The sequence below is a fragment of the Gekko japonicus genome, unplaced genomic scaffold (assembly GCF_001447785.1).
Source record: "Gekko japonicus isolate JY-2015 unplaced genomic scaffold, Gekko_japonicus_V1.1 scaffold405, whole genome shotgun sequence".
Taxonomy (NCBI): Eukaryota; Metazoa; Chordata; class Lepidosauria; order Squamata; family Gekkonidae; genus Gekko; species Gekko japonicus.
In genome coordinates this window covers 451,930-473,818 of record NW_015175982.1, presented here as the reverse complement: position 1 = coordinate 473,818, position 21,889 = coordinate 451,930, and the positions used below count along the sequence as shown (strand labels likewise).

The window sequence follows — 21,889 nt, the reverse complement described above, 5'->3', positions numbered from 1 at the left end:
TTGCATAATTGCAGACCAAATCAATTTATAGTAGCCACTGAACTATGTAGTTTCTCTGTCTGTCTGCAGATGCAGATTACTTCTCTAGATGGTGAAAAGTTGATTTCCTTCCCCTTCAGCATCCATAAGGTTGACACTGGGGGCAACAATGTTTATATTCATTGAAGACTTAGATTCAAGTCCAGTATAACCATAGAGACCAAAAAGATCTTTGGAGGATAAACTTTTGAGAGTCAGAGCTCACTTCATCAGATATTAACCCAGAGATATTTGACTTTGAAAATCTTGTTGGTCTCTACGGTGCCACTAGACTTGAATCTAGCTCTTCTACTGAAGACCAACAGGGTTGTCTACCTGAAACTAATGACATTTTTAGGGGCTGGTATTGGTACTGGTCCTTTGTCATATTCTCTTCACAAGGCTAATTTATTTGGGTATGATGCAGCAGTAAGATGGCAATAGTAATACATACTTCACTTTTGTCCTTCAGAATAAATTGTAAAATGCCCTGTGGTTGCCTTGGTGTGAAAGACAGTGAATCTAGTTATTTTATTTATATTTATTACAATAAATATATCCAGCATTTCCTCATAGCTTAAGGTGGGTTACATATTGTAAATTGAAAACAGAACAAAATTAAAACCATAATAACCTCCCCTCAAAATACACCTGCAGTTTATCCTCCATTGAAACATCTGGCAAATAAGTATGGCACTCCAGCACTGCCTAATAGGGGAGTGCACCAATTTTTTGGGGGGGTATTTTTAGGGTTCGGATATACCAAACCCCCAAAATATCGGTATTTGCCAATATTCCCAAATCCCAGTATTGGTAAGATACTGGGGATCAGAAATGATCAGTACCACCTAATTTATTCAGCTCAATTATACCCTATAGGGATCATCCCCATAGGGTATAATAACCACCCCCCATTCCTGCCGGGGCAGCAGGCTCCCATCATTGAAGAGAAGGCAAATTGCCTTCCCTTAAATGAAGGGGGCATGCCTCCTTTGTGGCAGGACTCCAGAGACTGAGGGGGTTTCAAGTTTAAAGCCCCCCCTTTAAAGCCCCTCCCTTGCTGGAGTCGCACTGCAGTGGCGGCACATTCCCTTCATTGAAGGGAAGGCAATCTGCCTTCCCTTCAATGATGGGAGCCTGCTGTCCTTCACAGGACTACAGGGTGTGTGTGTGTTAAATGCCTCCCCATCTTTTCTCCCTTCTCTAGCTGGCCTGCTAAATATTAAAATATTTCCTAGAGAAGGGAGACAAGATTGGGGAGGCATCTCTAAATGCCTCCCCACACCTTCCCCAGCCAGCCCGCCACAGCGAGCAAATCTGAAGTGGCTTGGAGAAAACACGAGGAGGCATCTTTAAATACCTCCCCGATCCAGCCTTTCCAAGCCCACCTGCTGCAGCGAATAGGCTGGGGAAGGCTGGATTGGGGAGGCTCCCTGATCCTTCCAGCCATCCCCAGCCTGCCTCCTCCGGTGGGTGGGCTGGGGAAAGTGCAGGGAGGCAAATGCCTTGCCCTTCGTCTCCCTCCCCCCTGCCCAAGCAGCGGGAGCCAAGGACAAGGCTGACGTGTGGCTTGGATCTCTTAGAGCCAGTTTGGTGTAGTGCTTAAGTGCACGGACTCTAATCTGGGAGAACTGGGTTTGATTCCCCACTCCTCCACTTGCAGCTGCTGGATGACCTTGGGCAAGCCATAGTTCTGTCAGGCTGTTCTTAAAAGAGCAGTTTCTGTCAGAGCTCTCTCAGCCCCACCTACCTCACAGGGTGTCTGTTGTGAGGAGGGGAAGGGAACGGAGTTTGTAAGATGCTCTGAGACTCTGAGTGAAGGGCGGGGTATAAATTCAATCTCTTCTCTTTTTCTCTTCTTGCCTTTCTCTGCCCGCCGCCAAAGCAGTGGGAACCAAGGGCAAGGCTGAAGTGGCTTGGATCTCTTAGATCCAAACCACTTCAGCCTTGCCTTTCTCCCCTCCCCCCATCCAAGGTGGAAGGATCAGGGAAGCATCTTTAAATGCCTCCCCGATCCAGTCTTCCTCATCCTACCGGCTGCAGGGAGCAGGCTGGGGAAGGCAGGATCAAGGAGGCATTCTATACGGCAGTACTTTTTCAGGAAGCCGAATCAGATCAGAGAAAGTGTTTTCCTCCATTTTTTCTATCAGCATGATATGGGTCTCCCCCCCCCCCCTGGCTTGGCTGAGCCAAATGCACATTCATACTGCCTAACATATTTCTAGAGATAAGCTTTCCCTCACCTTCTCAGGGATCCCATTGCACATAATAGGAGCTACAAGAGAAGAAGCATGCCAGATGGGCTACCCTAAGCACAGGGACAACTATCAGGTGGCAGCTGGAGGACTGCAACTGGCTGCTTCCATATTCTCGAAGTTTGCTATAAGGTTGCCAAGATCTCAGCTTCTAGAAATGCATTCTGAGAAGCTCTTATTCCAATTTTAACCCACTTTGCAGAAAAGGGAAAGTTTCTTGAAAGTGACTAGTCATTTTTCCAGAGCCTGCAGTTTGTTAATGCTACCAGGCAACTGAATTTGTTGGTGTGATGAATAATCTAAGGCCCTAACAGGAACATAAAGAGGCACATACAGAGTAGCAGACAAACATTTTACAAGAACATTAGAAACAAGCAAGCAACCAAAAACATTGTCAAGCCTGTCCTGAACACGACAGGGGAATATGCAACATGTGATACAAAGGCACAAAAAGCTTTTGCCAACTTGGTATTTGAGAAGAAAGTAATTGCAGGCAGGTAGCCAAGGCACTTGGCATAAGCGATGAAACAGTCATCTAGATTAAAAGGCTGTGGATCAAGTTAAAGATTTATGTGGCTGAATGCCACATTTTCAAATCAAAGGAGTCTAGGTGGCATATACTTGGGACTCTGTGTATTTGCATATCTCTGCATTTTATAGAATTCTGCTTGTTATGGGAGGGGCTTTCTCTCGAGTAGCCTGCCACCACCACCTGACCTTTGTAGGAATTGCCCCCAGGGAGGGTCAGGACTCCCAGCTTCCCTTCCAAGATCTGAGGCCTTGCCTCTGTGTCTCCTGTTGCCCAGTGCCTGGTCACCATGGGGACAGTTTAATGGCTTGTGTGCCCCTGGAGGAATAGCCACTTGCCAAGTACCTGCCTTCCCCTGGCACTCCTTTTAGAATAGCATGTCCAAAATGGTGGAGATCTATGTGGTACAGAAAACTACTGCCAACTTCAAAGGTTATAAAGTATTTATTTAAAAGCAAATGTTCATAAGCATCCTTTTAGTGCAGCACCAGATTGAGCAAGGGATCCCAAAATAAACTGGTAAAATGCAAATCCTCTGTCCCTCTCTCTATGCATGCTCTATCAGACGTTAAAATAGGACAGGCTCCCTAAGATTAGCAAGTTACAAATATCTACAGAGTGACCATTACCTTGAGGTTTTTTCCAGCTCACATGGTCAAGATGGCTGCCTCTCCCAGATCTCGGTTAAGAGTTCTGCCTCCTCTGACAGACTCAGCAAAAAGAGACCTTAACTCCTTACTCCCCTGAGTTCTATCACCTCTCTTTCCCGGACCCACTGGCCAGGTCAGGCCAAGTCAAGCAAGCATTTCCTGCAGCTCCTTCCTGGAGATTATTCCTGGCACCTTTCTAGTCTAAAGTCCTCTAACTCTCTGATCCCTGCTAGAAGAAGGGGGAGAGCTTGACCCACCCATTATCTCTCCTGCTATTAGCATTTGTATGAAGGTAAGATGGGAAGCAATTGCATTACCACCCCCTTCCTGCCTGTTCTCTTCCCAGAAGGGAAAAAAAACTTTTTAAAACTTCCTGGTGGAAGGTTTTGCTAATGTCAAAAACCTCCAAGGAAAAAAATAATTTATTTACAGATTTATCCTCCATAAAGCTGTCTAGTCCCCTTTTAAAGGACTAGATATGTAAGGGAGATACTTTTTCTACATGATAGATGTATGAAGTATTTCCTTTTGTCTTTACTGAATCTCTTGCGCATTGATGTCACTGGGTGACCCCAAATCCCAGTATTATGGGATAGGGAAGACACATTCTCTGATCTTTTCTACACCATGCATAATTGCACAAATCTGTATTACTTCCCCCTACCTTTAGATCTTTTTTCTGTGCTACAAAGCCACAGATCCATTGGCCTATTAGCCTGCTGATTTTGCCCGGAAATTAATTTCCCACATAAATTGTTTTGAAGATTGGCATTTCAAAAGCTAGAGGGAGGCATGTGAGAGAATAATAAATTCTAATTTCACTATCACATACAAAAATATGGGAGCCAGGTGGGGCAAAGCTATATAACTACAAGGTATGTGGCAACTTCCCTTCACACCCACATTGGTATATTACACTTCCAATAGTCCACTCTATTGTATAGTTCCCCTTATTTTATGCACCTCTCCCACTGATTAATATGCCAAACATAAATCCCTTTCTTTGTTATATTGATCCCCACAGTCACTATCTGTTTCCCAAGCATATGATCAATACATACAATACAGAAAAGAAAATGATATATAGAATATTTATAAGTATCACTTGCCTCTCCTCACCATCACTGCTGGAACCTCACAGTGTCTTATCTGTTACTAATAAAAATGCCTTATTTTCTACACCTGGGAAAACTTCCAGGAGCATTCCTGTTAGCTTGGTTCACAAACAGCCAGTAGCTCCTATTTAACAGTACAATCCTTACTTCAGTGGACTTAAAAGGGTATAACAGTGCCCAGAATTGCACCATAAGATTCATAAGCTTTTGCAGAGTGTATCTTTAAAGTCACACTAAACATTCTGTATTATGTGGGGGGGGGGGTAGTGAAGAGATTTTACCACTAATTTCCTGGTTTGGCAACACAGTCGTGTGAGATTCTAAACTGCTGTCTCCTGGAAAGACAAAGGGAGCAGGAATTCCACTTGTGAGGCACTGAACCTAATTCCACCTAAGCAATCTCCCCCCTTCAGAATGAGATAACATCACAGCAGAACTAAGAAGCAAAAGCATCTAGTGCTGGTTTCTGTCTGGGAGGAAAAAAGCACCACAAGACAAAAAGGGGGCTATTCCACACTGTTTGGTAACTATTCCACTTTATGAGGGCAAAAATAACCTGAGGGCAAAAATAACCTGAGATCAAGGACTAGCTGACAGAACTACAGATCATCCAAAGATGATAAAAGTGATGGTACTAGGGTTGCCAAGAGGCCTGGAGAAAAATGGTCTTTCCCTTTCATAGAACTTTAATGTGTGGAAATGGGCAGCTGAAGCTTTTCATGGGATGGAGATAAATAACATAGCAATACACCTATGTTAAAGGGACAGGACATTTTTTCCCTAAAGGTAGTGGACAACCATGGTTCATACTTCAGAACCTTTCACAAACCAGGAATTCTGTATCTGGATATTGCCTTTCACTCTGTGAGCCTCCCCCACTGCCCACATACATCATTTCAGACCTGAGCTCTGAGTGAAAACATCAACAGTATGGAGGAAAGCTTTTTAGCCATCGCTCTGAAGCTGCAGCAAGAGAGTATGGAGTTGCTTTTCCCTCTCTTCCTTAGGCAGCACAAAATCAATCAGTTTTGGAAGCACATGACTGTTCTAATGTGCTACCCGTACGCTTGAGAAAGGCAGGATAAAAATATTACAAGCAATGTCTGACAATTTATTTGGTTAATAATATCAGTGTGCTATAGTGGTTAGAGTGTCAGACTAGGATCTGAGAAACCAAGGTTCAAATACCCACTCTGCCATGGAAGCCTGTTGGATGACGATGGTCACATACATTCAGCTTAACTTACCTCACAGGGTGGATATAAAGATGAAATGGAGGAGAGCAAAACAATGTAAGATGCTTTGGGTCTCTACTGGGGACAAGGGTATGGTATAAGTGAAGTAAATAAAATATTCACGAGTTTTTAAACCGAACCGTTGAAAATACTAGTACACACAGCTGGGAGTTTTTTATACACAGTAGCCATTCCTCCTTAATATTCAGCAGTGGATGGTAATGGCAACTACTAGACAAGGCTGTTAGAATTAAAATCTTTACCCATGAGTTTTATTCCTTTACTGGGAATAAAATTCCCTTTAATATATCCCAAACTTGATATCAGAAAAAGAAATATACCACTGTTCACAAATTACTGCAGCAAATGACTCTTCATCCTGCAATTTTCCTGAACAGCATGTGAATTCCCTGAGGTAAGGAAGGCCATTTACTACACAGTAAGGATGTTGTGAGAACATGAACAAAGGTTATAATCTTTATAGCCTCATCCCTAGTTGCAAGTCTGTAAAGGAAATAGGGTTGTCACTAGCCTTGCTGTTCCCAGCTTGAGACAATCAAGAAATGGAATAGGACCCTGAGCCCTTTGATCTTCTCAGTGAGTGATCAGAGAGAGGAATACTTCTCAGGGCTTGGAGACTAGTTTCTTTAATGGCTTTAGCAGCCCCTTGTAAAATGTCCTCAAGTAGGAGACAGCAATACCTTGTCTCTCTAACAGACTAAAATCCAGCCATGCTGGTGTGACATTAATGTAACCACAACTGAAATGTTAGGATGGGTTGAGTATACTGCTCATAGAAAGTTGACCTGTTGATGTCAAAGAATACACAAGACAAAATAAGCAAGAAAGGGGGGGGGACATGCCCCCCACTGTGCCACCTTAGGGTCTAGAAAGTTTCCTATGGCATGTGAAAGTTCATCCCATTACACTGTTTTTGACTTACACTATGTATTCTATAGGCAGACCATAAATAATGTAAATAAATAAAAATATCTAATTATGGCCATATTTTTACTTTTGCACACTCTTCATCAGGCAGAACAGAAGTTTGTACAACAGAAGATACCACCTTACCATATTTTGTATTTCCAGTTTTTACTTCCGGCAGGTTAAAATAAAAGAGTATGGGACAGGGAGACTATTACTTATCAGTATTTGGGTTGGGTCTCAAGGCATGGTAAGATACTTATCAGGATGACTGGCCGGAAATGAAACCCTCTGTATTACTTCCCTGAGGGTTTATGGTTTCCTTCCCTAGAAAGCTACTTTCAGTTCATTCTACCCACAGACATGAGACAAACGTCTTTTCAAGGTCTGAGCTAGTCTGCTTTAAAGATACAATGGTGACTCCTCAGCCTCATTCTGGGGAAAACCTGATGTGTTGTATCCAAGATACCTACAAACAAAGGAAAACTGACAGTGCAATCCTAGGGACACTTTCCTGTGAGAAAACCCCACTGAATAGACCTAAGTAGAACTCTGAATAGGTATATGTTAGGTACTTTTCTCCCCCATCAAGAATATGACATTTGGGGAAATCAAGCACAGACATCCCCAAGTTTCTGTTTGGAGATATGCAGTTTTGGGGGTGGATGAGACTTCTTGGCAAGAGGTGGAATAGGTTCACTCTGAAACAAATAGTTCAAGTGAGTGCATGATATATTTCCAAGGAGTCTTTATCCTTGCCGCTTCCAGTTTTACCATTCTTTTGGGCCAACTTACATCACCAGGTTGGTGCAGGTATGTACCTTCAGTTCATCTGAGGCTGCGTTTGGCTGCACACAGCAAAGCAGTTGAGTGATTTACATCACCACTGGCAGTCGGCAATCCAGCTTTGTAACTCACTCACTCTACATTTACCCCAATTGCGCAACCTCGTTTTGGCAGCTATACAATGGTGGAAATAAAGCTGTTGCAAGTTGGGCATTTCACGAAAACAGAACACAACCACTTTTATCTATTCACACATAAACACATAGGTACAGGGTGGTCGCTAAGGAAGCCTACGCCGGTTGGCTTCCAGCTTTAGGTGAGCCAGTCCTATGAATTCAGCCCCACGGGCAGAAAAGCTTCCAGCATGCACAGGCAAATCAAGTTTCGCAGGCATTCAGAACGCTGTGCCAAGAGCCAACTCTATGTGGCGGCTGGTGCTCCCAACAACTAGTTCATAGCAAGTTGGACTGCCTGGAACTGAAGAATTGGTTTTTATACCCTGCTTTTCACTACCCGAAGGAGTCTCAGAGCGGCTTACAATCGCCTTCCCTTCTTCTCCCCACAACAGGCACCTTGTGAGGTAGGTGCGGCGGAGAGAGCTCTGAGAGAACTGTGACTGGCCCAAGGTCACCCAGCAGGCTTCTTGTGGAGGAGAGTAGAATCAAACCCAGTTCTCCAGATTAGAGCCCGCTGCTCCTAACCACAGCACCAAACAGCCTTGCGAAGAGACCCTGCATTGGACCCACGGGAAAGGAACAGAGTCTTGAAGAAGAACCTTTACACTGCGTGCGCTCTGTGAGATAAAAAAACCCGCCTGGGATTCCCATTCAGAACGCCCCCCGCATCCAGGAGGGGTCGCTCGCCAGCCGGGCCGGCGCTTTGGAGAGCGAGGGGGAGAAATAGGTGGGACGAAGAGGTTCCGGCTTGCCTTGCACAGCGAAGGCAGGTTGCTCGGGGCCGGAAGCTCCTCCTTGTCCCGGGCGTGTGAGGGGCGGGGCGGGAATGGGTTAGGCGGCTGGGCTGCCCCGGGTGAAGAGATTCGTGTGGGAAGAAGCATGGAGTGAGGAGCGGGCGCTGGAGGTGGCCGGGCGCTGCGGGAGAGAGCCAACCGAGCAGAGATGGCCGTGGAGGTGGCGCGGGCGGTCCGGGTCTTGCTGATTCTGGGTGAGTCGGAGTGGGCGCGCGGGGGGGGGGCTCCTTCGTCGGCTGCCTCGCTTGCCGCTGGTCGCTCGCCCGCCCTCCTTCCCCGCGGAGGCAACGCTTAGGCCAGCCATGGGTCCCTCGCCTCGATGAGTACCCTGGCTCTGGGTTGTTCCATCCCATTTTGCTGGAGGCAGGACCGAGCTGTGTAGCCGCCGCTTTGTGGTTTCGCCCCGAGTGGGAGGGTTACACGTCTACGTATGTGTGAGAAAAGCGCGACCATTCAGTCTACGACCGCTGTGCTGAATGGGGTGTGTGTGTGTGTGTGTGTGTGTGTGTGTGTGTGTCGAGGCGCTTCAGAACTTGTTCAGGGGTCGCGCTGCTCTGCTCCTTAACTTGTGCGAGCGAGAAAGGCAGGCGGAGCGCCTGTTTGCACGAAGAAGGAGCGACGAACCCGTTCGGGGAGTTCTTTGTGTTCGCCGGAGTCGTTGGGAGTGGACGACGAAGTGGCCGCACCGAGGCTCACCCTCTCGCTAGCCATTTGGTGCCAAGCGCCAATCAAGCCGTTCTGCAGGCAGAACGGATATTCATCCCCGCGTCCCCTTGGTTTTGTGCCCGCCGCCGCAACAGCAGTTACCAACCCAAACCCCCCCCCTCCCCCCATACAAGCCCAGCAATTGCTTGGTGCCATTCAGGCTGAACAGCGGGATCTTTCTGGAGCAAGCAGCCAGGCAACATCTCTGTCTCCTGGTTGCCTCTAACGTGCTGGTTTGAAACTACTCCAAAGAGGCCAGTGTGTGTGTGTTTAGGCTGGTTGGAGGAACCACAGGAATACAGGCCAGCACTTTTTTTTTTTTTTTTTAAGTAGGCGCTAGTGGCCTCTTTTACATTCCTATCCTGTCAGCGACCTTTTTTTTTCCATTTGCCAACCTCTTTATTCTAGCCCAAGGAAGGGCACTTGTATGAAGACCGTTTGCATACTTTAATAAGCTTTTATAGACTTTTTACAGAGAAGGAAAAAACGACAACAACAGAAGGTAATTGCTTTAATTTTTGCTAATCTCCTTTTGCAGGTTGCAAAGGTTTTGTTCCAACTCTTCCATTGTTGAACTTCTTGAATTATTGGGCACATTCTGATAAATTTCATCCTAATCTATGTGACAAAACTGGGGAATGTATTTTCAGTAATCTTTTTAGTTGAAGTAAACTGTAATTGCAGAGGTTTAGGAATACACTATGATTTGATGTTTTAGGGGTCAAGCTGTACTAGATAAGCAAATCTAGTTTCACTGAAGTTGGTGATAATGGACCTAAATGCAGGTGCCTACTCTGTTAACACCTGAGCAGTGAAGAGGTTACTCACTTTAATTTAGTCACTTCCTGTGTTTAAACTGGAAAAAAATCATTGGGCTAATATGGATTTTACATTAGCAAATGTCAGAATCTCTTGCCCATCTGCATCCCTGGTTGACATCCAAATAGTTGCCATGCAGATCTCAGCTGGAATTGATCTAATGTTAACATTGGATGGTGACCCTGACTGAGAGGGCTAGTTCACACTTTGATCAGAATGGTGCCATTATCCTGTAAAGTGCAAGGTGAGGCAAATTCCCTTCCCAACCTTTTTCACACACTGTGCAATAGGGAAGAGAGCATTAATAAAAACATTATAGAGCTTGCCTAGAACAGCTTACTTAGGGCAGAAACAGATTATTTGTTCTGGAGGCAGGGAGCTGAGCATCTCAGCAAGTATAGGTAGTGGAGTGAGTATTTACGGTCCAATAATCATGCCAGATTAGTTTAGCCCTGTAGAATCTGTGCTGTAAGATCTTTGTAAAAAACACTTTTGTGAAATGTGAATTTATCACTTGTTTTGAACTCCTGAAACTGCTTATAGGTGGTTTTTGTAGTTTGGTCCACAACCAAAAAAATGACAAGCCTGTTAAAATGACAGTGTATGGCCTGTTAATTCATATTGCTTCTGTTGCAAAGATATAGTTGAGTTGCGTTGGTCTCCTGTGCAAGAATGTTCTGTCTTCTGTTTGCAGGTTTATAAATAATGTTCTCCCTATAATGTACAGCGTAATATTTTCTTGACTGCAGTCTTTGGTGCAAGTGATGTGTGGCATTTACTGAACTTTTAAGTGTGGAATGTTAGTTGATATCACCTCAGTTTATTCTCTTTTTTAAATTTCTAGTCAGCTGATCATCATCATTGTACTTGTGGAATTTTCTAGCATACCTTGATTCAAATTTGGGCTAATTGACTAATGCTGAAAAGAGCTAATGCTGTCTTTGTTCTTCACCTTTCAACATTTAATGTATTCCTGTTACCACAGTGTATAACTGGCAATAGACTGAGTTGTTCAGAGAACCTCAGTAGAGAACAACACGGTTGCAGTTTGAGAAATGATATAGTTTTATCATAGTAGAAATTGAAGGGGCAGTCTTCAGTAGATAATGTATATATAGTATTGTTGGCACTGTGCTTGATTTAGCTAAATGCTGTGTAATTTAAAAAACCCTTTAGGCATATCTCTATAATGCACTGTAATATCTACATGGGATTCTAAATAATTTGCCACCTGTATCTTGGTGGGGAAATTGTGGTTAATGTGCTTAAAGAGTAAAGTTAGATAGTTCAATCTTTGGGAAGAATGGCTTTAATACTTGGCCTTCACAAGGGTTTGAGAGATGAGCAGTGACAGTTAGCATCAGTATGGAAGGGCCTGGTACACTAGAGAGAGAGATGTATTCTGTCCCCCTCCCTGATAAAACAGAAGAGATCATCCAGCTGAATGTAACAGCAGTGCATTGAAAACTGATTACTCTCCTTCATATACAGTGCATTGTACCGGTAGCAATCACTTTCTTGAGGAGTGTATTTTAATCCTTCAAGAGTTTGAAACTTAAAATATATATACATATTGTTGGTGGTTGCAGTCTGCTTGTTTGGGATGCTGCTTTAGGTGTTCATATTTGTATTATTTCCACTGAATATAGAAAAATGTCTCTGCATGCACTCAAAATGCTAAGTTGTTCCTCAAAATAGATGCCAAAGGCAAGTAGGCACAGGTACAAGAATAACCCATGAAAGAAGGGTGGAAATGCATGGAAATGAAGCTGGTGTGATTAGTTAAATTACAGGGCAGCTCTGTGGGCATGCTGGATGGAATGGCAGAAGCCTTTGAAGTAAGGTAGCAGTTAAATTGTAAAACCAGCCCTTATACTACCCTTTCACCGGAGGTAACATCTGCAGGGTGGTGCAAGGCTGAGGCTTGGCTAAGGTTCCTTGGCAGTAGTGTGATATTACATTCCTTGGGTAGTGTTTTCTTTGTTGGTATAGGTGAGAATTCCTAAAGTGTCTGGAATAATTGCTGTGTCTTATTTGAACTGTATAATGTAATAAATAGCATTATTTAGGCTCTTAGATCTCAATTCTTATGTAAAGTAATTGCAATTTATCTAATGCTTAAGTGTTTTTAAAAGACTTAGTGTGGGAAGGTATGTCCCCCGCCATTGTTTGCTTTTTTCATTGTAGTATGTATTAATGTCATAAACATATTAGCTTTTAATGCTTTTGGGAAAGAACTTTGTGCTAGTGCAAGTAAAGGAATAGTCTCACCTTTACAGTAGTCTGCTTTGATCCTAGATGTGCAGAATATAGAAATTGTGGTCTCTGTTCAGATAATTTAGTTTATAATGCTTTTGTAATAACAGCTAACCAATGAAGGTGGATTTGTACAAGAGCATGTAAGGTAATAGTTAAGGCTTTGTCACCTTGATGGTTGGAATTCATGTTGAGTTTAGTGAGAAAGGCAGGCAAGTAAATAAATCTATATTTGAAATACACAATCTAAGCTTGTGTGTAAGTAGCTTTCGTATAAACAATCAAAGCAGCTGTGGGGCTTTCAACAGGTATATGTTCGGAGACTTGTGAGAAACAGGCTATGTTAAGGTAGTCCTACAGATGTCCGTATGGTCAAAGCAATGGTATTCCCAGTAGTAATGTATGGCTGTGAGAGTTGAACTATAAGGAAGGCCAAGCACTGAAGAATAGATGCTTTTGAATTATGGGGCTGGAGTCCCTTGGTCTGCAAGGAGATCAAATCAGTCAATCCTAAAAGAAATCAACCCTGAAGCTGAAGCTCAGATACTTTGGCCACCAAATGAGAAGAGAGCACTCACTGGAGAAGTCCCAGATGCTGGGAAAGATTGAAGGTAAAAGAAGAAGGGGACGACAAAGGATGGGATGGTTAGACAATGTTATTGATACAATGAACATGAAATTACCGTAAGCAGACTCCGGAGCATGATGGAAGACAGGAGGGCCTGGCGTGATGTGGTCCATGGGGTTGTGAAGAGTTGGACTCGACTGTGCAACTGAACAACAACAACAGATGTTTGTGGAAAAGGCCATAAGCTGAGAGTTAGCTGAGACTTGACTTGCTTTGTTCATGGCAGTCTTGAAAACAAATATCTTCCTTGTGATCTTTTGTGTAGAGAAGTGTCATAGTGTCAACATTCCATGCTGCTCAAAAGTGCTACTTAAAGGGAGATGTGACGTATTATATCTCAAAACCTACCTGCACAGATCACATACGCAACTCGGTGAAGCTGTGTATTATGTATCTATGAGCAACAGAAATGACTTACTTTGCTTGAAAGGAAATTGATTGACATCCGCTTCAGTATGTTTTTTGCATGTTAATATATATTTTTTTAACATGCTTCCTTGAATAAAGAAGGAAGTGTGGTCTGAGAGTGAAGAGTTAAAACTCTTCTTGTTTCTCTTCATGATTCCATGCTTTCTGCTTCACACTTCCTGATCTAAAACACTAGGGAGGGCGGCAGTTCTGCATGGAAACCACAAATATTGAATGCAGATACCTTGAACTTAAAAAGTCTAGTTATTCCTTACCTTATTGGTCAGCATCTTCCTCTGAAAAAATATAAAACCAGTTAACAGTTGTGTTGCTATCCTTGCCTTTTAAATTTCCATTCCCAGTTGTATTGAGCTTCCCTGACTCTTCTGCCTTGCCTTTTTGTGAGGCCTGTTTCCTCTCTGCAGTGCATTCCAGATACTGCCCCTCTTCGTACCCATACTCCTACTCCATTCCATTCTCTGTGTGCTTAGATGATCAAAGCATCATTGCCTTTGCAAGTTATTGCCCTCAGTCAGATTAATAGAGGCAGGAACAGGAGGGTCATTTTCATAACAACTGTTTGTAAATTTGGGTGGGGGTGCGGGGTCCTGTCCAAAGGCTCACAATATTCTTCATTGCAGGAGTACTTCTAGTGCACAGCTTTTATTAACTTTACTACCAAGTATTAAAAGCTTTGTGTCCTTAGAATATCAGCATGAAGCATAAACACCAGTGCTCTGTAGAACAGTGTTCTCCATGGCTGATCTACACTCTGGTATTCCTTTTAGAAGCCAAAAAGACAACTAAGTGGGTTCTAGATCAAATGAAGCCTGAACTCTCCCCAGAAGCTAAAATCACTAAACTGAGGCTATCATACTTTTGTCACATTATGAGAAGACAGTCACCGGAAAAGACAGTAATGCTAAGAAAAATTGAAGGCAACATGAAAAGAGGAAGACCCAACATGTGATGGCTGTTAATGATAGGACATTTTGGAAGACATTGTTTCATTGGGTCGCCATGAGCCAGGAGTGACTTGACATTAGCATGCACACACATTTTGGGGAGTGCTGTAGAACTTTACACCATCTCCTTCAAATGAAATAAAAAGTCCTAACATCAACATAGTTGGCAAAACACTTTCTCTTCCAGTATTTGCTCCAGATAGAAAATAATTTTTTGTTGTGAATCATTGATATCTAGTTCCTTCAAAATGTGTTCGTGGCCTTCATATTTGTTAGTATACTTTATACATCTGCTTATGGCTTCTAAGATGCCCACCATTTTGTTGTGCCAGTGTTCAGGAATTGATGTCCTTTGCACCTCATTTTGTCTGGTTTGGAGTCTGGTTTCTTAATGTCTGCTATTAGTTATTGTGGTTTTTACTTGCAGGTATTTCTTTACATAATAACTAATATCTTTACCATTTTTTGCAGGTGTAGAAAAGTGTAAATGATGGATTACAGAATTCCTTGATGACTTAATACATCAAGGAATTAAACTGATTAAACTTGCTATACTCAATGTTGCATCTGTGCTACCTTATATTTCAATATTTGTCCCGCTCCTTCTTGGCAGCCTACCTTTTCTTGTGTGTATTTCACCATCCCTTTTCTCTTTTTGTGTGGCACTCTCCTTAATGAGTCTGGGAGGGGAAGGAATGTTGGAAACATGACTCTTTAAGTGCATTTTCAGAGTAGTTATTCTATGGGTGTACCAGGTGGGTGTACCTTCTATGCCCAGTTACATAAACAGTGTGCAGTTCTGTTGGTTAGATGCCACAGGTTAGGTACTTCCCTCTTCCTGCATCTTGCTAAACAGTCCCAGACACCCCTTTTTCTTCTGTCATGATATAATGGGAGTTTGTCATATCTGCCAGTTGTTCCTGAGCAGGGCGAGGCTTCAACCCTGGCTTCAGAAGGCTTTCAGGTTCTCTTGTATTCATAAATATTTCTTTACACAATCTGTCTTGCATCGTATTGCATTTTTGGCACTCCAGTGCACACTTTGAAAACTTGGTTTTTGGAAAGCTTTCAACTGGAGTGTGCATTCTTGTCCATTCAATTAAGTGAAAATGTTTGTTGCTTTCAGCTCTGTTTACACTACAAAGGTAGACATTAGCAACACTGAATGTGTCTGCAGGAATGACCTTGTGTGCCCTGCTGTATAGGAATAATATTTAGAACTGTAGCTTTGCTTCTTTCCACATAAAAAAGTGGGGCTTGAGCACTGCTTGTTACCTGGCTGAAAAACAGTCTTGTTAAGCAGCAGTGTGCACAAATGCAGCTTTTGTGTGTCCTAATTAGCAGTGTCACTGTTGACTGTCTCAGCAGATTCATGGGAAAAAAGAACTTGATGCAGGAGGAACAATGATTTCTCTACGGTGTACTCTGAAGTATCTTTCGCCCACCTATAATAGCCTTTCCATCTCATTTCTTAATGTACAGAATGGGAAAAGCCATAATCAAATCTCTTGCTTCATGTAGCTATCAGGTAAAACCACTTTCAAGCAGGCTGTCGCCATCTTCTACATCTTAACACAGACCATGACAAATTTTCTCTACCTCTAGGAACCAGTCCAAAAATTTAGGAGCCAGTCTCATTTTTCAGCTGTTCTAATGACTGTATTTTCTAATTATTGTTACCACAAAACCTAAACCTTACCTCTTTGTAGATTCAAACTCTTTATATAGCCTCTGAGATTTGCTGACAGATGCTACAATAAAATCATTGCTGAAAATATTGGGCGCCACCGTGATATGACTGCTTGTCATAGCAATTCCTCTTTTTCCTCACTCTCATTATTTTACTGTGCCACAGGCAGAAAGCTATATCCTCTGCTTTATCTTAATTTTTGAAATCCATTATATATGTTCCAATAAAATCTATTTTGTATATTCGTGGACAAACCAGTATTTCATCCTATAAATGCTCGCTGGAGAAGGAAAGCCGCATATATGAACAAGCAGCATAACCCTGAGGTGTGATGAGTGTAATTGCAGAATGAAGTATGCATGTGACCATCCATGCAATTCTTGTTGCACAGTGCTGGAGTAGAAGACTGGGGAATGCTTGTACATCTGCTTTGTAATACAGCCCTCCTGTTCCTTCCCAAACTTTGCTGAAACACTGGTGTTTAGTTGTATATTTAGGGGCACTATAGCTTTCTTATAGGCACAGTGAAGTTCTCTACATTTTTCCAGCCTGAGTGTTGAGAACCAGTTTGAGAATGGGGTCTGGTGTGCCCTTTCTTACAATGCCAGCCTCTTGGTCTGAGTGCATATGTCCAGGGACAATGAGAAGGGGATAGACTTGTGCATTTGTCTTTGTTTTCTCCAGAAGAAAGCTGTATATAGGGATGGGGTGTTTTACAGGGGATGTTTGTGAAGTGCTTGGAACAGGTGTTCACTTGTATAGATGAGAAAGCAGGCATACATAGTCTAGAAGTTCATTGCAAGTGTTTGCTGATGTAATCTTGGGTGCTTGGTTCCTACCCGTGCTGGCTGAAGTGTATGAATGACAAGTGTGTGTGTGTACATGTTTATTAAATGGACCCTAGGATGCTTGAGTTGCTTTGGGATTATGGCTACTGAAGAAATGGCTCAGAAATTATTCCAGGACTAGACAGTCACTTGATCACCACTGAGAGTACTACAGGTTTAATGCCGAGCACAGGTATGAGATGTAACACATTGAACTGGTGGAACATAAGCGAAGATCTTCCCTTCTTAAAAAAAAAAAGTGAAGTATTCTGCTTCCACTTCTGATGGATGCTTCATTTACTGTGATATCTGAATGTGGGCACATGGAATGCACTTTTTCTATGGAACTATGGAAATCTTAGACTAATCTACTTCCTATTCATCCCAGGTTTATGGTTTAAATAAAACTTTAAACTGATTTTTCTCTTCTGATTACCAAAGGATGATCTAATATTCCATCATTCGCTCCGTCTTTTGACTCAGTCTTGTCGTGAATCTCATGCTGTAACACTTTAACATTGCATTGCCCAAACTGGAATTTTTGTGGCTGAGGTACAGGCCAATTTCTCTTCCAAGTCTCCTGTTTAACTTGTGCTGTGAATTACACATTTGGTTTGGGTAAACTGTTAATCTCAGCGAATCCCATTCTCTGCCAAGGTTATAACTTTAATCTAACACTTTTGCATTTAAAACCACAATTCCCTTGTTTTTTTCAGAGTCAAACTGGCTGTTATGGAAGCAGACTCATACGGTGATTTTGGTTTGCTGCTGAATTCCTGTAAAGGAGAATGGCCGCAAGCATAGATGGATTTAAAGGGGAATTGGACAGAGTCATGGAGGAGAGGCCTATCAGTGGATACTAGACATGGTGATTAAAGGGAACCTCCACAATCAGAAGCAGTAAATCTCTGAATATCAGTGCTCAGTGGCAACATCTGTGAGAAGATGGTCCCTATGCTCTCTTCATGGTTCCTCCAGGGCAACTTGTTGGGCACTGAGTGAAACAAGATGCTGGACCTTGGGTGTGATCCAGCAGGGCAGCAGTTAGGTTGCAAGAATGGTATTTCAAATGAATCAAGGGCAGAAGGAATTGACCATGCCCCCCCTCCTTATAGTTGTCTTTTGTCTGGTGCAGATCCAGTAAGAATCACTGCTGGGGGAAAAAATAATTGAAAGTGTTTTAAGGGGGAAAGGGTCCAGTTCCTACAGGCCCACAATGCTCTTTAAATTGTCACCTCCCCCTTTCCAGTGGAATGCAGTCAACAAGGATTGGGTTGGGTCCTGACATCATTTTTTAGTTGCACTCTCATGCAGGGTTTAATCCATAAAAGAGAAAAACAGTGGCTATAGCTCTTCTGCAAGTAAGCCTGGCCCAAGACAAAAGAAATTAAAGACCAGTACAGGAGAATTATGGGTTCCTAGTAAGTAGAAGCACATTAAAGTAATGGATTAATTGTACTGGCTCTAGTTCAATTGTATGTGAAAAGGTCAATCAGATAAGTACTAACTAAATGTTAGTAATGACAATTAGTGATGAATAGCTCATGATTAATAGGATAGGTCTGAGATTAAGCTCTTGCAAGATGGAGACAGTTAACTTTCTCTATACCCCAACAGTCAATGTAGGAGTAGATTTACTATCACATTGTATGACTTCACCTGTCCTTAGCTTGCCTGTCTGCGAAACAGATTTTGGGTGCTCTTGGGATTTACATCATAAGTTGAAGCTATGTGTCTATTATGGGTTCTTCTAGTGTGTCCTGCTCGGTAGTGGATCCATAATTCCTGCCTGGTTCTCTGTGTAGTGGCAGTACAGGTTTCGTAGTTTCTATTATTATTTTTGGTCCCTGCTCCCACAATCTTCCATTATTAACTTTTGTTTGATATGTGTGTTTAAAAAACTTGCAGAGCCTATATTAAGTAGAGTTGGTTTAGAAAAGTTGTATGCCAGCGTTTCAGAGCCCTGCTTGGGGTTGTTCACAAAGTAAAACAAGATTAAATCACTGGGTTGGATCCAGCGCAAGGATTGCTGATCTTCTTGGCTCTTCCTTCTCTCCAGTAGCCATTTCTGACCTTGGGAAAGCTTATTCCTGGTGTCATAGGACCCATATGGGATAAAGCCATGTGGGGTTGGGAGGCTCCAGTGGGAGGGGGGAAATGAGAAAAAATTGCTACCTTGTTTCTTCCATTAAGGGTCCTCTGTTCACACAAGGGGCAATAGGAAACTATTTTGTTTCCTTCTCCCTCCCCACAATAGCCTCCTGACCTGAGTGGCTGTTACTTTATGCAGATTCTTCAGTCCAAGGAATAAACTTCAGTATTTCTGCTGATGAATCACATTAAAAACCCAAAGCAAGAAAAAAAAAGCAGCCTTAATTATCTTCTTAAGGCTAGAAGCAGGTTGCAAAACTATTGAAAGATTCATTCCCCTAGTTAAAAGCCTGATTAAAAAGAAAGGTTTTAGCCTTGCACCTAAAAGAGAGTAGAGTAGGCACTGTGTGAGTTTCAGAGGGGAGTGCATTCCACAGGTGAGGTGCTACCACTGTAAAAGCCCTGTCTGTGGTAGCAATCTTATCTTTAGACATAGGAGAAGAAAGAGCAGAGCATGTGAGAAGGATCTTAATTTTTCATCAGTATTTAAGGTCCTAGATGTAATCCCCAGCATTTCTAGTCCAGAAGCTCTTGATAATCAGATCTAGAAATTTTGCTGCAGAATTGGTTTCATCATTATTATGTCTAGCAGTCAACCTGAAGAAAACTGTTCATGCAAGTGATCTGCTTATATGAAATTATGCTATGCTCCTCTACCATGAAAGTAAAAGTATGCAAGCTGAAAAATAACTTTCAGTTTATGCCTTTTTGGAGTGGAACCTACAATCTTGAATGAGCTTGCCATCCCTCTGTATGCAACTTGTATAAATCGATCATTTAGTTAGACACTCCAGTTTTGGAATGCTAATGTAAGGTTAGGCACCAGCCTTGTTGTATGGGTGTATGTAACTTTTTTCAAAGTTTTAGGAAATCACAGTGTTTTAGAACCTTGGGTGTACCAGTGCCTGGTATTTTTTTCTAGTCCTGGACAGATCCAAAGGTATAGCCTTTGGTTTGAAGCTCAGAGGTGAACATCTGTTCTGGAAACACTTTTATTATACCATTAGCCATGTCTGGTATCATAAGGAACATTAAACATTTATACAAGTATTGCAAAGTGTTTTATTTCAGTGGTATTGTTCTCTGTCAGTAATTTCCACTAGTCAATAGTGTAGTATGCTTCTTCCAAACTTTATTAAACTTTGGCACTGTTCTTGCATATAGTCAAATGTGTTCTGACAGTTTTCCAATACTACTTTTGTGTCCTTTGTTGCATCCAAGTAATCTTGGTCTTTCTAATGTTCCTTGTTCCCTCCTTGCCGCTAGTATCTGATAATTCTGATAATTCGAAATGCATTTTAATTGTACAGCATGCTCTGAGTAGGGCAGATGCCCAGTTTAAAGAAATATTATTCTGTTGGTTTTATGCACATGGGAGATGAATCATTCTGATGAGAATTTACTGGATCTGGCTTTTCTGAAATTGGTCTTGCTGATTTCATTGGTGCTTATGCTCAAAGTAATTATATCCCTATTTATATCCTGTTTTTCTCCCAGTGGAGAACCTAAAGCAGCTTATGTCTTTTGTGCCTTCTCCATTTTATCCTTGCAACAACACCCCTGTGAGGTTAGTTAGATGGGAGAGTGACTGGCTCAAGGTCACCCAACAAGTTTCCATGGCAGAGTAGAGATTTGAACTGGGTTCTCCCAGAGCCTAGTCTGACTCTTCTGCCACTACATTATGTTGTCTATATTTGCCTTGCAGCTTGCTTGGAAACCATTTATGATGTCTTGTTTTCATCTAATGCTTTGTCCTGAGAACTATTTCTGGCCATTATAGGATACAGTGTTTAATGCACATGATTACTTAGCTATTTAAAAAAATCCCTTGTGCCTATGTCACCCTTACACTTTTTGTGCTAACTTTTGGCACTGTTTGAAAGGCTAGAATACTGTGGGGCTGATTCTTTCAGAACTGTCCAGTAGTTTTTTGTTACTATTAGGGATGACTGGGCAAACACTGGTATAGGTTGTTGGATTATTTGTAATCATAATGAACAGCCTCCACTTTCATGTGTTAGTAAACATTCTTCTACTTGTGGTGTGATTTTAAAGAACACTTGTAATGCTTTGCCTTTCTGAAATGTTTCTCCACTGTCTTCATCTACTAGTAAACTGTAAGTTAATGTATTTTTATTAATTGTACTATTTTTACCTTCAACACCAGTCTTCAACACTACGGATGGGCATAAACTGAACCACAAAGCAAAATTTGTCACAAATTTTGCCCTGTTTGTGGTTTGTGAACCAAACTTCATGATGGCTCCACTGTCATGATCTTTTAAAGCAGTTTGTGGTGGTTCATTGATAGAATAGAAAGCAGGGGTTTAAAGGGACTTTTAAGTTCCTTTAAAACCCTGCTTTCTGTTCCCTGTGAAAACTGCAAAAAACAGCTGAGTGGTGGGGAGCAGCCTGGTCCCTACCTCTCCGCTGTTTCGGGCTGTCATGTGCAGTCCCTTTAAATGGACTGCCAAGACAGCCTGTGAAAGCCTGAAAAAGAGCTGAGCAGCAGGGAGTGCTGTCTTATGTTGTCCCTTTGAAGTTTAAAAGGACTGCACAAGACAGTTTAAAACAGCTGAGTGGCAGGGAGCAGGCTGCTCTCTGTCACTCAGCTATTTTTCAGGCTTTCTTCAAACCCTGTTTAAAGGCACTGTGGTCCCTTTCAACTGGGTTTGTGGGGCCATGAGCTGGTTCAGTTCTCCGTTTGGTTCGTAGTTTGGGCACGAACCACATTTTTCTGGTTCATGCCCATCTCTATTCAACAGCAATTAAAATGAGCTTTTCTTTCTTAAGATTGGATGTGCTTCTCAATTTCAATATCTGGTAAATGTTCCTTAGCATTTGGCTGAAATTCTCTTATGCTTCCAACTTCTTAGACTATACACTTTGAAAAAGTACTTTCTTGTAAATATTTTTCCAAATAGCCTATAAAGAATTGTTGGAATATATGAGCTA

General features: G+C 42.3%; 1 protein-coding gene across 1 annotated transcript in view; it reads left to right on the top strand.

Moving 5' to 3' along the window:
* Positions 1–8,623: 8,623 nt before the first annotated feature.
* PTK7 (protein tyrosine kinase 7 (inactive)) overlaps positions 8,624–21,889 on the top strand; it is a 123,021-nt gene continuing 109,755 nt past the window's right edge. Inside the window, exon 1 of the mRNA XM_015426249.1 lies at positions 8,624–8,679. Coding sequence (XP_015281735.1) covers positions 8,634–8,679 — 46 coding nt within the window. The 5' untranslated portion in view covers positions 8,624–8,633. The remainder of the gene's footprint in view (positions 8,680–21,889) is intronic.